Consider the following 21,683-nt stretch of genomic DNA (forward strand, 5'->3'; position numbering starts at 1 on the left):
GTTGCATTTTTCTTTTTTTAGTCCATCCATGAACACAATTTGGAAGACACAAAATAATATTTTGCACCAACAATGTGATTCTCAAAGAGCTTTTAGCCAGCTGGAAAAGTGAAGGATCTCTGAATCAAAAAATATCTGCAAATGAACAATATCTGAAAGTCATGACCTAAAGAAGTAGGAATTTTTTATTTTTTTTAAAGCCTCAAAAATGTTCTTAATGGAAGAGTGGCTGTCAGGAGGCCATTCTTACAGAAGGAAAACAATCTGAGGTAATAACAAAATAACTGGACTGAAATATCAGTAGCAACAGATCTGATGGAGTGATGAATTACTTTTGTATTGTCTGACAGTATACAGTGCCTAAATAAAATTGTATTGAATGCTTCAAATTCTGAATATATACAGAAGAGGTCAGGCGAAACGTGCAACAGTGACTACAGCCATTTGTAACACATGGTGGAAGCTTTGATGTGGTTTATGCTGCATTTTAGTCAGTGGTGTTGAGGATCTTGTCAAAAATGATGCAATACCATCTGGAAAGTGCAGAAGAGAATTGGGGCAACTGGGGAAAAAAACTGAAAAAAGACATGCCCAATTTTGTCTTTTACCAGTGGCCCTAACCCTATTCCACAGTATTGACACATATATGTATGCATGTTTCAATAAACTGCTGCACCTACTTGCCATTTTCCAACACTAAAACAAATAAGCTTTTTTTTTTGTAGTGTAATCTGAAGGATTCGAAAGATAAAAGTCACACGTAAATATAAACCTGCTTTTATTAAGGAAATGTAATAAAATCCTTTGTACATGACCCCTCCACAGAGGTTCACTGTGTCCATACATGCAACTCTCATGGTTGAGGTACTGTTACAAATGAACTGGAAAAACTAAACCAAATCAGATGTCATTAACAGACACTAACTAAACCAGGGTCAATTTCGATCTGCAGTTTGTTTAAAACTATTACCAAATTCACATGCACTTTTTTCTGGGGAATAAAAGGATGAGAAAGTCTGATATACTAAACAAATGTAGGCATACATTGTTTGTAGCGGTTGTAGGTTCTTTTCCCTCCACTATTCAGTATATAAAAATTTCACTTATACAAACAGACAAATGTTTCATTCGTTGCTCTTCCCTCAATGTACAGTTTCACCCCTCTGCATAATGCATAGACACAGAAAGCTTTTCACGACCAAAGAAGCTATGGTGTGTTATCATTTACCAACAAAAAAGAGATGTTGAGAATCACAGCTGCAGATACTGCGCTTACATGAGAACAGCTTCTAAAGTGTGTACAAAGTGTAAACCATAAGCTCAGTTAAACCATTTGAATGTTCGGTTTACATCAAAAGGGGTCACCTTCCTAGCCTCTAAAGTATTTATGAATCTTTTGATTTCAACAATATGGCATTAAGTGATCAAACACGGGCCTCATTTCAATAAAAGAATCGCTTCTTTTCAAAGAGTGGCAGCTGAAAGAAATGCAGTCGCACAAAGTCGATTCAAAACAAGCATCTAAAACAGATTCAGTCGTATGTGACGTCCAGCTGGCTTTGAAAATGACACCACCTAAGCTGTTTAAGATGACCACTAATTTCACATTATTGATATTTTCCGAGTAAAAACCTGGATTCACTATTGCCAGTTAAATTGATCTTAACCCTAGTGTTCGATGCTTGTCCTAGATATTCTGATACACTGAAAAAAAGCCTTATAGTAAAACAAGAAAATGACTTTACTTCACTAAATATAACATTTATCCAACTTAAGAGTTCACCACAAAAATATGTCTGTAAAGGATTCAAATGACTAAATAAGTAATCCAGGATTTTGATTTCAAATCATGGCTTTTTTTTTTTCTTTCTTCTTCTTCTTTAAAATAGAAAACAACTGAAATTACAACAGTTTGTTTGTCATTTGAAACAATATTTTGCCCTACTTCCACAGATTTTTTTATTTATTTATTTATTTTATTTTCAAGTGAATTAAATTTTTAAATTGCATTGCCATGATGCAGAAATGCTCCATAAGGCACTACGAGAGGCAAATCCCATGTTTCCAGAAGCAAAAGTCCTGTTGCAACATTGCCCTCTGTTAGTGTGATGGGTTCATAACCCAAAATGAGCACTTGTTGACTTGTAGGCTTGTGTCCAAGTTGGTGACAAAGAAGGCCGTTGCCTCCAGGACGCCAACCACGGAGTGTCGGGGTCACACAGAGTGGCAGTTTCCATCCAGGATCACCGGCGGGAATCGAAACAATTCACCTGTGTGAAGCCAGAAGATGTGCAAAAGAGAGTCAAATGAAAAACTGCCATGTGTGGGTATTTCATTTCAGCTTATTTGATTCAAAAGCCAAGATTCCCCTGCTGCTTCACAAAAGTGAGTTAACTACAGAAAATTATTACTTCAGGCTCATCAGATCTGAGGGCATCAAACCAGCTGCAGTAGGTTAGGTAAACTTGATAAAATGTTCAATTTACTTTAGATACTAAGCCTGGTAATCAACAATCAGTTACAGATTAGAGTCAAGCAGAGTGAAATATTATGAAAAGAAAGCTGTGACTGAATTGAATGTGTGTTAAAGACAGACTGTATATAAAGGAGGGATGCAGCTAATGTGACATCAGCAGTGTTGGGATGTTACTTAAAAAGCTGCTGAATTACTCATTACTCATTACGTTTCTTAAAAGTAATGCAGTATGTTACCTAAGTACCACCTTGAAAGTAATTCATTACACTACCCGTTACATGTAAAATGACCTGAATCTTACTTTCAAAATTACAACTTAACAATATAAACCTACAGGCTACACTGCCACACCAACACAAATCTCTACTCCTATGAAGACACACATACATCCATCCATCCATATCCTTCTGCTTATCAAAGGCTGGGTCACGGGTGCAGCAGCCTAAGCAGAGAAGCCCAGACCTCCGTCTCCCCAGCCACCTCCTCCAACTTGTCCAGGGGAACACCAAGGCGTTCCCAGGCCAGCCGAGAGATATAATCTCTCCAGCGTGCCCTGGGTCTGCCCCAGGGCCTCCTCCCAGTGGTACATGCCCGCAACACCTTACCCAGGAGGCGCTCAGGAGGCGCTCAGGAGGCATCCTTATCAGAAGTTCAGGCTCTGGCTGCTGAGTGGGGTTAACATGTACTCAGCTTTAATATCACTGACAGACGAAACTGAGGAACACGGCAGACTCACACACTCCATTTTGACTTTGCTTTGCAGGAGCATTCACCCCCTGCTGGCCACTAATGGAAGTTTAGGAAGATTCACTTTTCAGACTTGGAAGCGTCCATCTTTTATATACAGTCTATGGTTCAAAAGGTTTCCAACTTCTTATTTTTCAAACAAAAAAAACCTCGAAGCAAGTTTAAAAGTTGAGAATCATCTGAAGACAAAACTTTAACATTTCACTTATATGTGACTTCAGTACATTTCTAAACAGGTTACGGTCACAGTAAAAGACATACCCTTTAGATTTTCACACTCTCTGTCCCATAGACGTTGTAGCCTTCACGGTACGTGGCAAAATTCTGGGTGTTTGCAGGAGGGGCCGGCTTAAAGTTTTGGGCATTCTTTGCCAGCTTCAGTCTTTTGGTTTCTTGCCGTGACTTATAGCAGAACTCTATCAAAGCCACGGTCATAGCCAGGCCAAGCCCTCCGACTAGAATATAGAAGACTCCTGCCACGTTGCTCAGGCTTAGTGCACTTGTCTTGTCCTGGGGAAGGTAAAGACCTCCGTTAAGACTTCTTTTAACTGGCACTTTGAGGCTGACCTAATATACACTAACATGAAAACCTACACTATATTTACACCCTGCTGCACTATGACTACACAGAAACTGTGAGGAGGCTGCTAAATCTGTCTACAAATCCCTCTGAGGTATGGCTACCTAAAAATGAGAAAAGTTGGAGCAACTCAAATCTGTCTAGGTTCTAGTCTCAAGTTATTTGTGCTCTAAGTGGCTGTGAAGGTGAATGTAGAGAGACTTGCTATCTTTTGCCTGTTTTATGGTCTCTTTACGAGGCCACGTCTAGCGGAAGCCGGTCGTGGTCGTACAGGTCTACAATCCTCAGATCACTATCATAGCTGTTAAACTTAGCCTCAAAAACACTGCATATGTAACAATCAAGGTGGCAAGCTGTAGAAGGTGAATTGAACCATTTTGCTGCTATTAAAAAAAAGCCTAATATTGAAATTCATTTGTATGTGAGTTTTAACATATATTGTATAGTTCTAAAAAAAAAAAAGGAAAAAAAAGGTAAATTCTGCTTTTTTGTTGACCTAAAAAGTACTTCTAGGATATAAATCTCTTAATTTTAATTAATTTTTAACAAAACGTTCCTTACTCTGACACTCCATCTTTGAGACATGACTATTAAATACCATTTGACCACTTTAGAGCTCAGATGGTATTTAAAGGTCAGTTTGGACTTTGTCAGAATAAGGATGCCTTTGGGAAATCCAGAGAAACTATTTCACATACCAATGAATAAGATCAGCAATAAACTACAAGTCTGGGTGAAAAACAGCAGTATAATGGTTTCAATTCAAAACTTTATGGTATGAATTAAAAAAAAACGTGTGTGTTCTCATGCAAAAAAAATTTAATATTTTTTAAAAAATTGAGAATTGTCTACAAACAAAGAAGTTAATGTAATGAGCCGTGTTCAAAGTGTAGGTGTGTGTTGCACTGCGGTATGTGTAGGGCAAACCTAGTTTTGAATGTTTTCCATGTGTTGTTGTGTGCTTTAGATGTTTGCGTATGAACATTTAGATCAAAATGCATTTTAGCAATCAGTGTAAAAAGACCTGCAGCGACTGACCTTACTTCCAGAGTCCTTGGTTCCACATTCACCCTTATCGTACCACCATTTGTTTTTCAGCTTGTCTAAGATGCCTTGTTCACTGAGTTTCAATACTGCAAGGTTTACAGGAGTTCTTCACGTGGGAAATAACATAAATAACATTGTATTATGTTATTTTATGTTATTCAACTTTTTTAAAAACTACTTTATACTGTACAAAGCGATAGAGTAGGGTCCTGGCCAACATATCACAGATAGCAAGCAACACTGCAGTATATAGATAAAAATATGACTTTCATGATCCATGACTAACCTAGCATGCCAGACCCCACCTATATCGCTTTGAGTAATCGGCACACACTGATCACAAGAAGAAGAAAAAAAAGATTTAAACTTGCAGAATAAAGCAGCTGCTGCATAGCTTTCAGGGAATGAAAGAAAACAGAGGCAGTAATTGCTGAGGGCACATTATTATCTTTTTTTGTTGTTGTTGTTGCTATGGGCAGCCTTTTTGAAGTTCAGCAAGGTGGATCTAACAGGAACCCTTTCCTGACTAACAGCAGTCCAATTTTATAAACAGCTATTAGGAGGCTAATGTCTCACAAAATCACCCCTTTTAACTCAGAGTGACCAATCACATGAGAGGAAATTATAAAGGGATCATGAAACGATCTTGATTTATTCGTTTGCTTTGAGACTCGCTGACTCCAAAGGTCAGAGTCGTGATTTGCAGGGATTTTTTGTGGAAGACATTATGCTGCATTTCCTCGACTGCTAGATTTCCAGGCTTGTTTCCTTTCAGAAAATAAAGATCAGTGCATGCAATCCATCATCATCATCCAATATATTGTTCTCACCACTGTATGTGTGCGTGTGTGTTTTCCCCCTTGTCAAATACGCCTTGTGTTTTGCAATAATACATAAAAAATAAATGAATATTAAAAGAACAAAAGGGCAGGGAGCAAGGGATCTGTAGTCCTGATCTCCAAGAAGAGCACTTTGAAGGGCAAAGTTGAGACTAGTTTGTTTGAGCGTTGAACACTACAGAGACAAACAGCAGACGCTAGACGCATGATTATAAACGCAATCGAGTCAGAGCCAATTTAACGTCGGCAGTTAGGCAGAGTTTAATATTTTCCTCTCAGGAAGATCCTACACATTTATATTTATAATTGTATTATCCAGAAGAAGATTTACAGACACTATGAGGATGAACAACAAACCAAAGAAATCAACTTAAGAGCAGGCACAACTGCTACCAACTTAAATGATTTTCATAATAACTGTTTAAGGGCACCTCATTCTGCACAATACAAACACACTTTTTATGAAGCAACATCTAGTGGTTTGTATCTTGATTTTCTGTCTGTATTTATTCTCCACTTTGGTGCACTAAGAGAGGCCACAGCAGAGATTACAGTGGTAAATGTAATTAGCATAAACTGGCGAGCTGGTTAGGATAATGACTGGTTGTTATTGGCTAACATCTACCCTGCCTCGTGGCATTCTGGGTAGAATGATCTACTCAATTGAGCTGCTTTAAAAATAAATAAATAAATCTATTTGTTATAAATTATGAACACGATTTTTCATCCAGTAGGGGGAAAACATCACAAGGTGGACTGCAACAGCCTGCTGGTCATCACATAAAGAGGTTCAAGCTCACCACCAGGTGGTGACCATGTGCTTTTAAACAACAGCCACTGCCCAGACTCACAGTTTAGAAATGCAAATGTATTTTCTGAATCTTTCCTATATGAATAAACCTAAACACAAAACGGATGCATCCATATCCAGTCTCTGCACAGAAGCACATTATTGAAGCAGCTGGAGGCACAGGCTTTTTTGGGCTATTTTTTTGTGCTTGGGTTTGTAAATAGTTTGCCCCAGAGACACACAGTTGGCTGCATTGTGGTGGGTACTGCTAAATAACTCAACCTGTCATTTACTGTCAGAGAGACAAACACTGGGAGCTGTCCCAAACCTCTGAAGTAATAGCATTTCACGGCTCGCTCCACTGAGAGCGAACCCAAACAGTTAAAAAGGGTGATCTATCAAACCGATTCACATTTAAAGCAAACAGAGATCCTTTCGACAACAAATGGTCCAAATTAAACCGAAAGCCAAAAATACATCACTGCCAGCAGTACTCACTGGGTTTAGTAAAATGCTATAAAGGAAAATATAAGCAGCACTGCAGAAGTAGGTTCTTATATTTTAAACAGATATTATTTTTATATTATTTTTTTTATACGAACATTTATATTGTCAACAGTTTCACTAATTCAATTGAATGGTGACACATTTTATACATTATGTCACAAATGTGTTTCAGCAGATTTCTGATCATTATGTTTACAGACCAGCTTCCTGTTATGGGAGCCTGCAGAAAGTGAGGATTGAAGGACACACTGATATCTGCTTGAAGCTATTAGAACTGTGCATTATATACCATTTCACCACTTTCTGCCAGTTATCTCCCTTATTTGTATTTATAATTTTTAATACAAAAGATTGTGCAGCCCACCTACATACTTGACAGCTTTCAACTCTCTGATTTGCTTAAATGTTAAAAAATGTGACAGTACTGTTACATGTCTTAATCGTTCAACAGCTGGCATGCTATAAATACTCAAAAATGTTATTTTAACGTGAAAAAACCAAAAACCCAATATGGTTCATTGTTATAGTCCACAGATGCCTGTTTTTATCTCACTTTTGATTGCTTAATTATTTAAAAGGGAAATTAATGATGCATCCGGTGTCAATTAGATTTCATTGAAATCTGTGATTATTAGGCACAATTTCCTCCAGGAATCTTAACAAATGTATGTGTAAACAGCCTAAATCTGTCTGCAGAGCCACATGTGAAATCTGTAGCTGACTTATGAAATAGGATTTTCATTGCATCAGTCCTTAAAAGAAGTATAAGCCCAACCCCCGTGACAAAGTGCGGGACTGAAAAAGAATATAACGAACACCTGTACAGGCTGTTGTAATGGAATACAACATCTTACATTTGTGAAGCTAAATAATTAATCTCCAGCGTCAGTGTGCCTCCATCAAAGAGGTGTGGGTTCACCCCTTTTGCTTATGCTTGGTTCTGCGCTAAGACATGTGGAATTTAAAATTTCACAAGTTTTAGTGTTTTGTAGGATTTGATACAAATTTGCACAGGTGATTCTTTTACTGTGTGATTTAAGTGAACTCACAACTTTACCTTTCACACTCTCTGCAGGACAGGAATACAGAAAAGAGGGGAAAACATTCAAGACAGCAAAGAAGAACATAAAAACCTCATGCAAAATCACTCAATACCAAAATAACCCACAGGAACAAATATAAAAGGTTTAAATTAGTTCAGCTTCACTGAATAAATTTAGAATATCTCAGAGTAGAAAAACATGAAGACATTTTAAAATCTATGTGATATGTAGTCTATACATATACATGTATGTGCTGAATTTCATTTGATGACTACCAGTGATAACAGCAGTGGTCTTTACATACAATATATCTCCATATTATTGATGAATTGCCAACACTGGTGTTTCTGAAAGTGAAACAAGGACAAAGAAATGTGGCAGTCCGGAGTGATACTGTTGCACTGATCAGCTGCTCTCTTTCTAACCGGACATAAAGGGACAGAGGACAGTTGCCAGTGAGAGGAGACGGTTTCTTTGCGTTACCCCCTCTGGCAGTATCCATATCCTGCTCACTCAGGAATGGGACGACCAGAGTCAGTAACAGGAAAGTTCATCCTGTCTCTTCTCTCATAATATGTCAAGTGTACTGTGGTCATGATGCAAGCTGAAGAGCAGAGGCAGAGATGGATCCAGAGTCTAGATCCTGGTGTCTAAAACAAAAGATCAGGGGCCTCATTTATGGAAAGTTTGTACAACTGATTTGATTAAGGGGGGAAATATATATATATATGTCATCAGTGTCAATATTTGAAAGACACTGATGTGCAAAGAAAGGTTGCAGCTCCTCTGCAAAGTTTGAAGTGATGTAAGTTAGTATGCGCGTGCACACAGTATGAAAAAGCAAGACATGCTTTACAGTAATAATTAGCTAATGTCCTCTATTATAATTTCATTTCTCTTTTTTGTTTTAACTTAACAGAGAAAGTGAGACTACATAACCTTTCAAAGACAGTGTAATGAGCTTTGAATTACATCTAGTGTGAGTTTTATCATGTGACCGATAAACAAGAAAAGGATACATCATTGGCGTAACTTTGTGCTGAATATTGGGGGGGGGCGAAGATCTCGGTCGCAATAAATAAATAAATTTGGGTAAATTCCCAGATGATTAAACATGCAACAATTTTCAACAGTCTATTTATGCAAGATAATTCAAGATAATTCATAATTTTATTGGGGGAGTTGTATTGGTTGGGTCTGATTATTGGGGGGGGGGGGGCGTAACCCCCATACGCCCCTGTGATAAATCCAGCATGTCATTGTCCTGTATGTGAGTGACTCTTATGGTTATAATAGTGGGCTATTAAGGAAACGTTGCATAGTCTCACTTTCAGGGCTGAATGCATCTTCACAAAATTCACAGTCACACTTTTTAGCTATTACAAAACAGTAACTTGGTGAGAAGATGAAAGCACAAATCAAATCCTCTTGCACAAATGGAGCCCCTGGTCGTATCTTACACTCTACCGTTGAAGGGTTTGCCAGGTCAGGATGGCCAGGGAAAGTTCTTTGACTGGCCTTTGATCAAGACCAAGCAAAGGTTTCTGTCAGTCTTACTCTGGATTTCAGTGAGAGGATGTCGGACAAAAAAAAAAGTTTGGATCATTAGTCGTCACTCTGTCATTAGAATTCTCACGTTTGCCTGCAATGCTTAGTCCCCTCAAGACAACGCTGTTTCCTGTGCCTGCCCTAGCGGTTCAAGCAGCAGATTGGAGAGTGCACGTACATTTTATTCACTCTTTCTAGCGTTAGTTTTAAAGAACATTCATGTTGGTCTGTAGATATAAAAACCAGAAGAAAAATTAAAGTTTCCATCTTTCATAACCACAGACCAAAAACTACTCTGTCACGAGCACAGCTTTACCCACTGCCTTTCCTACCTCCTGCGTCACATACCTCTGGTTTATCTCACATTTTTTTTCTCCTCCATTAGCCAAGCAAAGGGTTCCCAGTTGATCACTGTTGCATAATAAATAATAGTAAAGCCACAGGTAATGACGAGTAACTTCTAAACACGTGATTGGCCCCAAATGCTACACTCCGTGACGACAGCCTTGCCGATTACTCTGTTCTAGGATACCCGACTTTGGTGACATTGAGGCTGACCTTAGAGTCACCTCCCCCGCTGCCGCACTCTCCCTTGTCGTACCACCATTTGTTTTTCAATTTGTCCAAGAGGCCTTGCTCATTCAGTTTTAACACTGCCAGGTTAACAGCATTTCTTGAAACGATAAAACATAACTTGTAAGAAAATGAACAGGTCCGTGAGAAATCTAATATAGAATATTAGTAAGAAATAGTGATAAATATCAATGGTTCATAGGGGGAGCACGGGAGGGACAAATTGGTAAAGAATTTCACTGGGTAAGAAGCATTTTTACAGCAAAGAAAACGTTAAATATTAGAGAGGTGGCATGGAGGGTTACATTTGTAACTGAAGTGTGCGGGATGGGGACATTCTGTCATTGATCATTTAGAAACAAGAACATCTAGCATGCAGCTTAACATTCATCACAACTGACAGACCAGCATTGTAACTAGCAAATTAATTCAAGAAATATTTTTAAAAGGAAAAGAAAGGGGGAAAAGAGAGGAGGGGGGGGGCACCACAGAAAGAAGAAGAGAGGAAAGGTGAGAAGGAGAAGAGACAACACAAACGAGAGGATGGAGGGAAAGTGGCACGTGCGCACGTCGATGTGACTAATATACTGATAACCTGAAGAAACAGGAGAAAACAACAGACACAAACCAGATATGTGGGACAGGAAATCAAAAATGGCTCAATGTGTGTGATTCAATTCAGATAACTCATAACATGTTTCACTCGGAGATGCACTTGGAAAAAAAAAACAAAGGGCTTAAGAAGAAGAGGATGAGAAAAGGAAACATCAGGGTAGGTGGAATACTATAACAACATGGAGGATATTGTTATAATATCCCACCCACCTTAATGCAGAGCCTTTTGGTGTGGCCACACCGTAGCCCTTAGAGTCGAGGTTGCCGCCCACTTTCATGGTGTCGCATGGCTTCCGCTGCTCTATGTACTCATTCATAGTGGATTCGAGAAGAAAGGCAAACTTGCCCTTCGACTTTCGTACCCGGGAAACCCCGTCTGGTGTTGTCTTGGCAAACACTGAGGGTTCGGCAGATTTCATGTACGACCACATTTTCTCATAAACTGCTATTTTGGAGCGCTGCATTCAGGGGAACAGAGAGAGAAGAGAGAGACAGTTAAGGTCAAGGTGCACACTGACAACCATGAAAACAATCGCATGAAGCTGCTGGGAGTCCGAGTTATATGATAATATTGATACAGGTCTGGACTTTAAGTGTGGAGCCGGAGCCACAAGGATGTTATCGGGATTTGTGCAAAATAACCGAGGTGTGGCAAGAGGCTGAAACTTCTGTTTCCCACATGTTTCTCATACTTTATTAGAACTCTGTCATCCATAAATAAAAAACAGCCAAGATATCAAAAACATTATATTGTCAACGTTTTCCCCCTCAGACACCTATTAGAGTTATTAGCTGCTGTATTTATGGGGGGAAGACTCAAAAATGTAACGCTTTATTCTGGTCCGAGCTGCTAAATTAACAATTAGTGCCACCAAATATACCCTCAAGGCACCGCTGATGGTCTCTAATTAACAGGTTACACCTCAGTTTTTCAATATGTACTCGTGACAAGACTGTCAACAGTCACAAAGTGGCTGAGGGAAAGTTACAAGTAGTGAGTACGTGCAAGAGATTGACAGGTAAAATTGAATTGATTAAAACTAAACTCCCCCCATCTAAACAAAAAAAAAAAACACTAGAATGAAGAAACGAGCCATTTCAGCCAAAGGACAGCAGCATGTGTGTGTGCAAACACTAAAGACGGTTGATGCCAGGAGTTGCGGCCAGTTTTCAAAGGCTGGAGGGGTCCAGGTGAGCTGTGTTAGCTGACGACCCTCCTATGCCGGCCAACTGCCCTCTAATATAGGCTAGGACCGCCTCCAAGACAGCGGGAGGGAAGTCACGCTCACACAGCTCCCTGCTCCAGCTCTATATTTAGTGCACAGACATGAGTAGTATCAATATTTTCATCTAACGCTCAGCAAGAAAGTAAGTGTATTTTCCAAAACTCCTAACTAGCTCGGCTCTGAATCGCAGGGAAGATAGCTGCTGCTGTGGTTATTTTCAGCAGCAGGTGTTTCGAGCTGTTACCACACCTGCTGTGATCTCACAGATTTCATCACGTACTGAGCGCTGCACTAACAGACATGTGCTGCTTGTAATTCAGAGTGGATTTACCCTTTAAGTGCAAACGGTGCTGCAGAGGTAGTGGGCTCCTTGCCAGCAGCCTGAAGTCTGACAACCTGGCAGCTCAGCAGAAGTAACATGCAGCACATGTTTGGTATCAGTATCGATAAGCAGGAGTGACCTCCGCCACAGTTTATGTTCCTGCCAGCAGGTCACAGCTCATCACAGTCGCCGCCATCACGGTTGAGATTTTATTCAAATCAATCTGTTTGTACATCGATGCATGGATTGAATTTGACGGTACTGTGCATATGTAGCTGTTTAGCTCATGAGCTACTGCATCAAGCAGCAGCTAAAAATATACTGAAAACTTAAGAACAGAGAGTTATTTTGCATGTTCACCTGTAAAACAGCCAGTCTTTATTCTCTTTGTCTTACAGCACTTTATTATTTATTACTTTATTATTTATGGAATATTATTGTTATATATGTTAATAGCACAGTGTGTGTCATATAATAGCTGCAAAGATAAAAGGTTAGAAAATGATGCATTTAAAAAAAATCCACACAAGCTGCTTTTTATGTACCGTTTTTGAATTTTAGTGTGTGGAGTTTGCATGTGTGGATTCTCTCCAGATACTCCGGCTTCCTCCCACAGTTCAAAGACATGCAGTCAGTGGAGTTAGGGTAACTGTTGATAGTTAATGTCCCATAGGTGTGAATGTGAGTCTGAATTATTGTGTTATTGTTCAGAGGGTACCTCGCCTCCCGCCCTATGGAAGCTGAGATGAGGCTCCACAAACTTAGTTGCAAACACTATGCATGCAACACATTGTGCATGTGTTTTGATTTTGGAGCCTGCTTTACGTTGACGTGTTTAAGGTCAAGAAGGAACTGCATCAGTCCACCTGCACTTAAAAGAAGCTACAGAAGCTACAAAAATCTTTTTTTAACTCCTTTTAAATCTCTAAAATGACTGTTGAGTCAGGCATCTGCACAGGTTCCTGAAAAATGAGCAGGTTGTCTTTTTTGTTGTTTTGGCTTTAGTGTTCAGTATGGATCAGTATGCATCCACACCAATTGTACCACAAACACAGAAATAACACGAGTTGTGACTCACCAGGAAAACAAAAAAGGGGAAAAAAACCTTTCTAGTACTTCTTCTTCATGGGTGATCTGAAATACACTCTTCTTTGACAGTGTCAAGAACTCCTTTTGTAATGGCATCTTCTTTAACTTATTTGACCCGCTAACTTCAAGTCTGACGGCTTCACCTCTGTGGCCCAGTCAGCTGCCAGCTGGAGCAGCTACAGACATGCACAGCACGGCCCTACTCTGACACTCAGTATGCTGCTAAAAATGGCCAGCGAGAGGCTGATCGCTGGGCACCAGGGAGTAGGAGTACACAGCTGTCTACAATAGAGAAGAGAGGGGAAAAAAACGAGGCTACATTAAACTGGGCTAATGCGACCTGCACTTGGCTGTGAGAGATGAATCTCAGAGGGAACTTTGGCTTGAACTCATATTTATTAACAGCGTCTGTGCGACCGGTTTGTTCCAGATTGTATGTTCAGTAGTCATGTGAGTCAGTCTTCCATTATTTCTATTAGGTGAGAGTAAATGAAAACATCAGAGTGAACTGACAAACTGTGTCAGCTCGGCAACGTGTACGGCAACATAAATAATTCACCAGATATGTAATGGATTGTGGGCTTGGGCTAGTAAGTGAATCATTCTTGACATATGCACGATTTCAGTTCAGTGGAGTGTTCATGTAAACACTGTTAGCATGACAATAATAGCTGATGACAGGTCTGACCATAGTGAGCAAAATGCAATTCTTCTCTGGGTTGCATGTAAATGTATGCTTGTCAGAAGTAGGCCGGTCATCTGTGCGGAAATCTGTGAAACTCCTCACGCTGTCAAACTGATATAAGCGCTGCAAAATCTTCTCACCACGGTGGCTTAACTGAGACAAATTATTCTCAATTAATTACTGGTGTAACCACAACATCGAGAATATGACAAGCTGGTCACGTCCTCCGGCCAGTGAGGAATTTGGGTTTACTGCCCATCATCCATTCTGAAAATGAAGTAGTCCTTCTTCCAGCAACCAGTTTATCTTTCAGCAGCTGACAGAGCTAAGAGTGACTCATGGCCCTGAGCGTGTCTGACACGCTGCTGGCATCTCAAAACGAAGACAACGGGCCAAAGCAAAGCATGTGCACTCTTTTTGGTGTTTTTATATAGCGGCGTTCAATATTTAGTTACATGCATGGTTAAGGATATAATTACAACTCATTTGCTGTATGTTCATGATCAGTGGAAATAAATTAAGAAAGCAACCAAACAGGAGCATGGCTCATTTAGCACAAAGCTGTTATTAAAATGATCCCCAACCATCTTTAATATTGCTTCGCTCATGTGCTTGTTTCCCCACTCTAACATCTGATCACTGTACACAACACAGTGAAATGCAACAAGCTACAGGGAGTGCAGAATTATTAGGCAAATGAGTATTTTGTCCACTTCATCCTCTTCATGCATGTTGTCTTACTCCAAGCTGTATAGGCTCGAAAGCCTACTACCAGTTAAGCATATTAGGTGATGTGCATCTCTGTAATGAGAAGGGGTGTGGTCTAATGACATCAACACCCTATATCAGGTGTGCATAATTATTAGGCAACGTCCTTTCCTTTGGCAAAATGAGTCAAAAGAAGGACTTGACAGGCTCAGAAAAGTCAAAAACAGTGAGATATCTTGCAGAGGGATGCAGCAGTCTCAAAATTGCAAAGCTTCTGAAGCGTGGTCATCAAACAATCAAGCATTTCATTCAAAATAGTCAACAGGGTCGCAAGAAGCGTGTGGAAAAACCAAGGCGCAAAATAACTGCCCATGAACTGAGAAAAGTCAAGCGTGCAGCTGCCAAGATGCCACTTGCCACCAGTTTGGCCATATTTCAGAGCTGCAACATCACTGGAGTGCCCAAAAGCACAAGGTGTGCAATACTCAGAGACATGGCCAAGGTAAGAAAGGCTGAAAGACGACCACCACTGAACAAGACACACAAGCTGAAACGTCAAGACTGGGCCAAGAAATATCTCAAGACTGGTTTTTCTAAGGTTTTATGGACTGATGAAATGAGAGTGAGTCTTGATGGGCCAGATGGATGGGCCCGTGGCTGGATTAGTAAAGGGCAGAGAGCTCCAGTCCGACTCAGACGCCAGCAAGGTGGAGGTGGAGTACTGGTTTGGGCTGGTATCATCAAAGATGAGCTTGTGGGGCCTTTCCGGGTTGAGGATGGAGTCAAGCTCAACTCCCAGTCCTACTGCCAGTTTCTGGAAGACACCTTCTTCAAGCAGTGGTACAGGAAGAAGTCTGCATCCTTCAAGAAAAACATGATTTTCACGCAGGACAATGCTCCATCACACGCGTCCAAGTACTCCACAGCGTGGCTGGCAAGAAAGGGTATAAAAGAAGAAAAACTAATGACATGGCCACCTTGTTCACCTGATCTGAACCCCATTGAGAACCTGTGGTCCATCATCAAATGTGAGATTTACAAGGAGGGAAAACAGTACACCTCTCTGAACAGTGTCTGGGAGGCTGTGGTTGCTGCTGCACGCAATGTTGATGGTGAACAGATCAAGACACTGACAGAATCCATGGATGGCAGGCTTTTGAGTGTCCTTGCAAAGAAAGGTGGCTATATTGGTCGCTGATTTGTTTTTGTTTTGTTTTTGAATGTCAGAAATGTATATTTGTGAATGTGGAGATGTTATATTGGTTTCACTGGTAAAAATAAATAATTGAAATGGGTATATATTTGTTTTTTGTTAAGTTGCCTAATAATTATGCACAGTAATAGTCACCTGCACACACAGATATCCCCCTAAAATAGCTAAAACTAAAAACTACTTCCAAAAACATTCAGCTTTGATATTAATGAGTTTTTTGGGTTCACTGAGAACATGGTTGTTGTTCAATAATAAAATTATTCCTCAAAAATACAACTTGCCTAATAATTCTGCACTCCCTGTAAATTTAGTTGGTTCAGTTTACCATACTCTATAAACTGTTGCACACTGGAGAGTGAAGCTCAGGACAGATTATGTGCAAAAATTAATCACAATACCTATAATATATAGCAGATTTTAATCATTTCTCTAAAGAAGCGAAGCTAACAGTGATTTCTCAAATCTGGCCACCTGAGCATTGTGCCAAGAGTCAATCCTCTTAAACCTCTACGTTAAAATTTCAGAACTTCACAACAATAATAAACATATTTACACCTCATATATAGAGTGGCTTTGATCTCTCGCTATACAGCCAGCAGCTGTACAGGGAGGTAATACTTATATGGTTTAACTTGTTAAATTGAGAGATCATTTTGCAACTGAATGGGGTCAAGTTGGCGATTACATGAAATCTGCTTTTGGTAATATGGTGATTAACTGTGACAAATCTCAACTCTGTTGCTGTCTGCATAGAAAGAAATTCCCATTAAGTACTTCCATTCAGAGTCGAGCCAAAAATTTATAGATTTGAAACTGAAACTGAAATTCATTCCACAAATGGTGTAGTGAAAAATGGCATGGCAGCTACTTTCTAATTTTATTTATATAGCGTCTAATCACAACAACAGTCGCCTCAAGGCGCTGTTTATTGTAAGGTAGACCCTACAATAAGACATACAGAGAAAAAAACCCAACAATCATATGAGCCCCTATGAGCAAGCACTTTGGCGACAGTGGGAAGGAAAAACTCCATTTTAACAGGAAGAAACCTCCGGCAACAATACTTTTATAAAGGATTATAACTAGAATGCAACCACTGAATTGCAAAGAGATGCACTAATCAGCACAGAATGACTGATTGCAGCATGTTAGCAATCTAATCACCTTTGTAGATTAGACAATTATTTGTAAACATTCGCCAATCTGTCTCAGAGAGACTGCAGTCAGTCTTAGTTAGACTGACTGATTGGAGACAGGTTGTGTCCCACAGACAGTTCAGTACCTTGTTAAACAAGCTTGCTATAATCAGCATAAAAAAACAACACTATCATTCAATTATGGTCTCTTTTGTGAACAGTTGTTCACAAACCAGTCTGTGACATTACATATGGTTTTAATGCTTTAATGAACTTTAATGATACTAGTAAATTTTTTTAGGTTTGGAGAGATCCAAGCTGTACAGTAGCTGTCTATTCATACTAAGCTAGCTTCCTAATTAGTCCACAAGTAGCAAATAGGTGTAGTTCCAAAAATGTCTCCAAAAATGTTTTTACTTATCTTTTTAAATATTATACATATTTATACAACTCCATATACAATGGAAGGTTTAAATGGCAGAATGGCAGAAAGAAAAACACAAAATAGATATGAGAAATTTGCATCTATTTTAAATAAAACTACCTCTGCAATGCTTTAAAAAGCTGAGGGGCTTGACAAAAAACCTTTCTGAGGACCAGAACAAATAATTAAAGCGTATGTTTAATTATTAGCATACTGGTTATCATCATATATTATGAGCCCTAAGGAGCATGTATTATCTGTATTAAGTGATACATCCTCTTTGATGATCAGGCTGAAATGCATTGATAGCTTCTATTAATCATTAGTGTCTAATCTCCAGATTTCAAAAACCTTTCATCAGAAACGTTCCTCTGCGTTGGCATTTCCAGTTTGTATGCAGAAAGAGCCCATATTTTTTACTCAAGACAAAGTCACTACATGTCTGTCAATTATCTCCTCAGGAGCACCTTTGATAAATCACATCCTGTCTAATACATCACAGATTAGAGCATCTACAGAGAGGAACTGCTGCTTATGGAGCTGCCTTCAATGCAATGACTCACCAGGAAGCCACTAAAATATTCAATTTAATATCTATTTGTAAAAAATGTCTCATTCAACAGATGTGAATGAGATATTTTTTTAAGGCTGCTAGATGTGTCAGTCATCTGTAATATACTGCAGAATGATAAGCGACTAAGGCAAATAGACAACGGCTTCTGTTTTCCAGCCATCCATTTACTTCCGCTTATCCAAGTCAGGGCTGTGGAGGCGCTGAAGCCTATCCCAGCTGTCACAGGGCAAGAGGCGTGTCACAAGTGTATCGCAGAGCTAACACACTCTCATCCAAATTAGAATCCCCAGCTGACCTAACATGCATGTCTTTGGACTGGAGGAGGAAGCTTGAAACGCCACACTGAAAGACTCCAGTCGGCTGATGGAAGTGAACTGAGCGCAGATATGGATAATAGGAACAACTTAAAACTGGCAAACTCAACTCCACCACACTTCTGTCTGTCTATAGCTATAACAACAGCCTTGTACAAGCTGAGTTTGGATATAACCCAGTAAAATTAAACTGAATTTCTGACAGATAAGTGACTTGCTGTTTTGTTTTGCATTTTTATCGAAAACCAAATCCTTCTAAATTTCCCAAACAGACAAGTCGAGACTTTATCATTTCCCAGTCTGCCTCAACTTTTTGGGACGAAGATTTCCTTTGCACCATGACACTTTTCTAAACAGGCCCATTTTTCATACTTTCATTTAATGCAGGAGACATCAAGTTACAGACCTCCTTGGCACCGATCATACTGACTGCTCCATTTCAGTGCTTTCAGACCTCGGGTCAGTTTTGCACAGCAGATTGAGCTATTCTGCTTGAACACCTTTGTAAACCTCTTGGGTCAGATATTACACTTGGTTAGATCCCTGCAAAACCCTTCCCTCACTGGAGTTAAACACGATAAACAAAAGCAATGCTCTTTCATCCCGAAGTTAAAATATAATCAGAATCTTTTCTTCTTTTGTCTGCGATTGTTTTCTGCATGCATGCTTTAATTTGATTATGCTTGGACTGACTCTGTCCTAACAAGAAAGCCCTCCAGCCAGCAGCAAATAACCCAACCCGACACAGAGAAACATGCTGTATTTATGCTGTCTGTAAATCTCAGAAGAGATTGTAGGATGTGGTTTCATAACTGTGAAATGATGCCGTCTGAAGCATCCCGATCACTCTCGAGTCTAAAGGGAGAGCTGGGTTTGTATATACCGAAATGTCTCAGACTCACTCCAAGCAATCACACCAAGAGAACGACTGGGACTAAAAATAGACACAGCTCAGAGCTGGACATCGGATGTGAATGACATTTCCATTTCCAAGGAATAGAGCGTCTATTGTGAGATTGCAGTTTTGTGACAGAGGCCAGCAAATTGGAATTATAATGACATTTTCTAGTTTCTCTTTAAAGTTTTTCCAAAGTTTCAAAGACAGACAAAAACGTGTTCGATACTCAGACTGAACAATCACTTCATTTAACTACATCCTCCTGAGGACATCTAAGATCTGGCAGCGATTAAGAAGCTAAGACAGAGCTACATCTACACAATCAGATACATCAGTTTCAAAATGATAATAGCATTAATTAACATGCAGGCTTTTAAATTACCTTACCTGCTTTTCTAAACGATAAACACTAACCAGTTGCCTGATCTGTTTCTTTTTATAAGGCATTTATTTTTGTACTTCTTCTTTTTGCTTGTGAAGCACTTTTGAGTAAATTAGCGAAGACACAGTGAGGCTAATCAAAGTCTGATTAATGGCACTGCAGATGGCCGCACGAGGAAGCATTACTGTCCCAGTTTCATAGCTGAATTATTCCTTTTGCCAAAAAGCTGGGAAAAATTATTTTGATAACCAAAGTTAATTTTGTGGACAAAATGGATTTGTGAACAGGCTGATAACAGGCGCTGCCTCTGAAGCCTAATGCCATCATTTAGTTCAGTGGCAGTCACAAGCGGACTGATGCTCCTCTCTGAAAGAAATATGAGCTCAGCATAGTTATTCATTTCAGGGCAGCACTTTTAAATCGATAAACAAAAGAAACGCATGCAACTGTCATGCAGCTGTTTGTGTTTTTACTAATGTTTAATTTCTTTTAGGTTTTAAAATGAATTAATTAGATGTAGTTATACAGTTGGTCTGGTTTCAGTAGTTTGAAAGTGCTGCATCAAGAAAAAGTAGTTTAAGGGTTTTTTTTAGTAATTAGTCTTTGGATTTATTTATTTACCTGGCAGGTAATGGCTCAAAACACACAGCACAGCTATAGAGGCTTATTCACCTAAAAATAGGTCCGTTTATACAGTGCAGCAGCAGGATAGCGACAGGCATTTGAGACACTCACCCTAAAGAACTCCTTAGTGGAGCCGGAGTCTAAAGTCCCATAGGCGATCTCTGTCTGCTTGGCCAGATCCTCGGCACTCTCAATGGGAGAAACCATCCTCTCCACGGTGAGGAAGGCAGCCAGGTTGGCCGTGTAGGAAGAGATTATGATGAGGGTGAAAAACCACCACACTCCTCCCACGATACGGCCGGACAGAGACCTGAGAGGAGTAAAAAAAGGAAAAGGAAAAAAAGAGCAGAGATAGAGACAGGAAATCAGCATGCTCACATCAACACGTTGGGGAGGAAGGAACCTCGCGGTTCAACCCCGGGTACGTAATTTCAAATTTGACCATTCTCTCTGGTCCTCTGCTTTAACGATCACACACATACTGACTCGGCTGCTCTCAGATGAACTCTCATTCCTCTGTTTAAATGAGGACGCACTTCAATCGCAGTGAATCCCTGCATTGCAGATGCGCTGCTCTGGATTTCTCTTAATTTATTGTTTTCTTAGTTAGTTTTTATATTTTTGTTCTTGTGTATTCACAGTCACTTCACCAGACCTACAGTGTGTTTCAGAGATGCTGTGTGAGGACTCTACCAGTGTTATCTGAAAATTGCTCATAAATGGAGTTAATCCTGAAAAGAAAATCACAGTAAGATCAATTTCCATAAGAGATTAGTTGGTCTAAATGTGGTTGAACCAGAGTTAAAGCTTTAGCCACAAAAATGCCCTAGAGGCAACAGAAGGTGTGATTAAGGATTGGAAATCAGAGAATACATTTCCTCTTGTTAGAGCAGCCTGGGAACTGCTGGCCTGTGTCGGAGCTATAAGGAATAATTTAGCAAAAATTACAGCATCAGCAGTTTTAATTCAAAAACTGCATGTACTTTGAAGCCAACATAAAATCCCTCATTTGCTGCTTAATTGATTTTTTTTTTTTTTTCCAGTGAGGTATTAGAGACTGAGAAATCTGCAAATTCCAGGTTTTCAGGAGTGGTGCCCTCTCTGCTTTTTTCTTTAAACATAACATTAAAAAAACTCAGAGTTAAAAGTCCAATCAAATAAAAACAACAACATCTTTGACATATCACCAGTTTAATTATTCCATGAAACGTTGGGAAAATCTGTGAGAACCTTTGGTCAAATTAGTTTGCTTTAGCTCTTCAACCAGTTTCTCTACAATCTTCCAAAGTCAAATAAGAGGAAGTGTCAGAACAAGAGTCCTTG

At 39.6% G+C, this 21,683-nt stretch overlaps 1 protein-coding gene across 7 annotated transcripts in view; it reads right to left on the minus strand.

Moving 5' to 3' along the window:
• Nucleotides 1–761: 761 nt before the first annotated feature.
• The window catches only part of LOC146378864 (glutamate receptor 3), a 77,808-nt gene continuing 56,886 nt past the window's right edge, over nucleotides 762–21,683 (minus strand). For 2 of the 7 annotated variants that reach the window (XM_084941967.1, XM_084941969.1), the window contains 5 exons: nucleotides 20,472–20,670; nucleotides 10,976–11,223; nucleotides 10,136–10,250; nucleotides 3,485–3,733; nucleotides 762–2,270 (listed from right to left, as the gene is read on the minus strand). In XM_084941967.1, coding sequence (XP_084798093.1) covers nucleotides 3,488–3,733; nucleotides 10,136–10,250; nucleotides 10,976–11,223; nucleotides 20,472–20,670 — 808 coding nt within the window. In that variant the 3' untranslated portion in view covers nucleotides 762–2,270; nucleotides 3,485–3,487. Of the gene's footprint in view, nucleotides 2,271–3,484; nucleotides 3,734–4,812; nucleotides 4,957–10,135; nucleotides 10,251–10,975; nucleotides 11,224–20,471; nucleotides 20,671–21,683 lie in introns of those variants that run through there. The other 5 variants (XM_084941968.1, XM_084941966.1, XR_014801527.1 and 2 more) reach the window with 4 other exon arrangements.

This window comes from Perissodus microlepis, chromosome 10 (genome assembly GCF_051167445.1).
Source record: "Perissodus microlepis isolate ML-2025 ecotype Zambia chromosome 10, ASM5116744v1, whole genome shotgun sequence".
NCBI classification, from domain to species: domain Eukaryota; kingdom Metazoa; phylum Chordata; class Actinopteri; order Cichliformes; family Cichlidae; genus Perissodus; species Perissodus microlepis.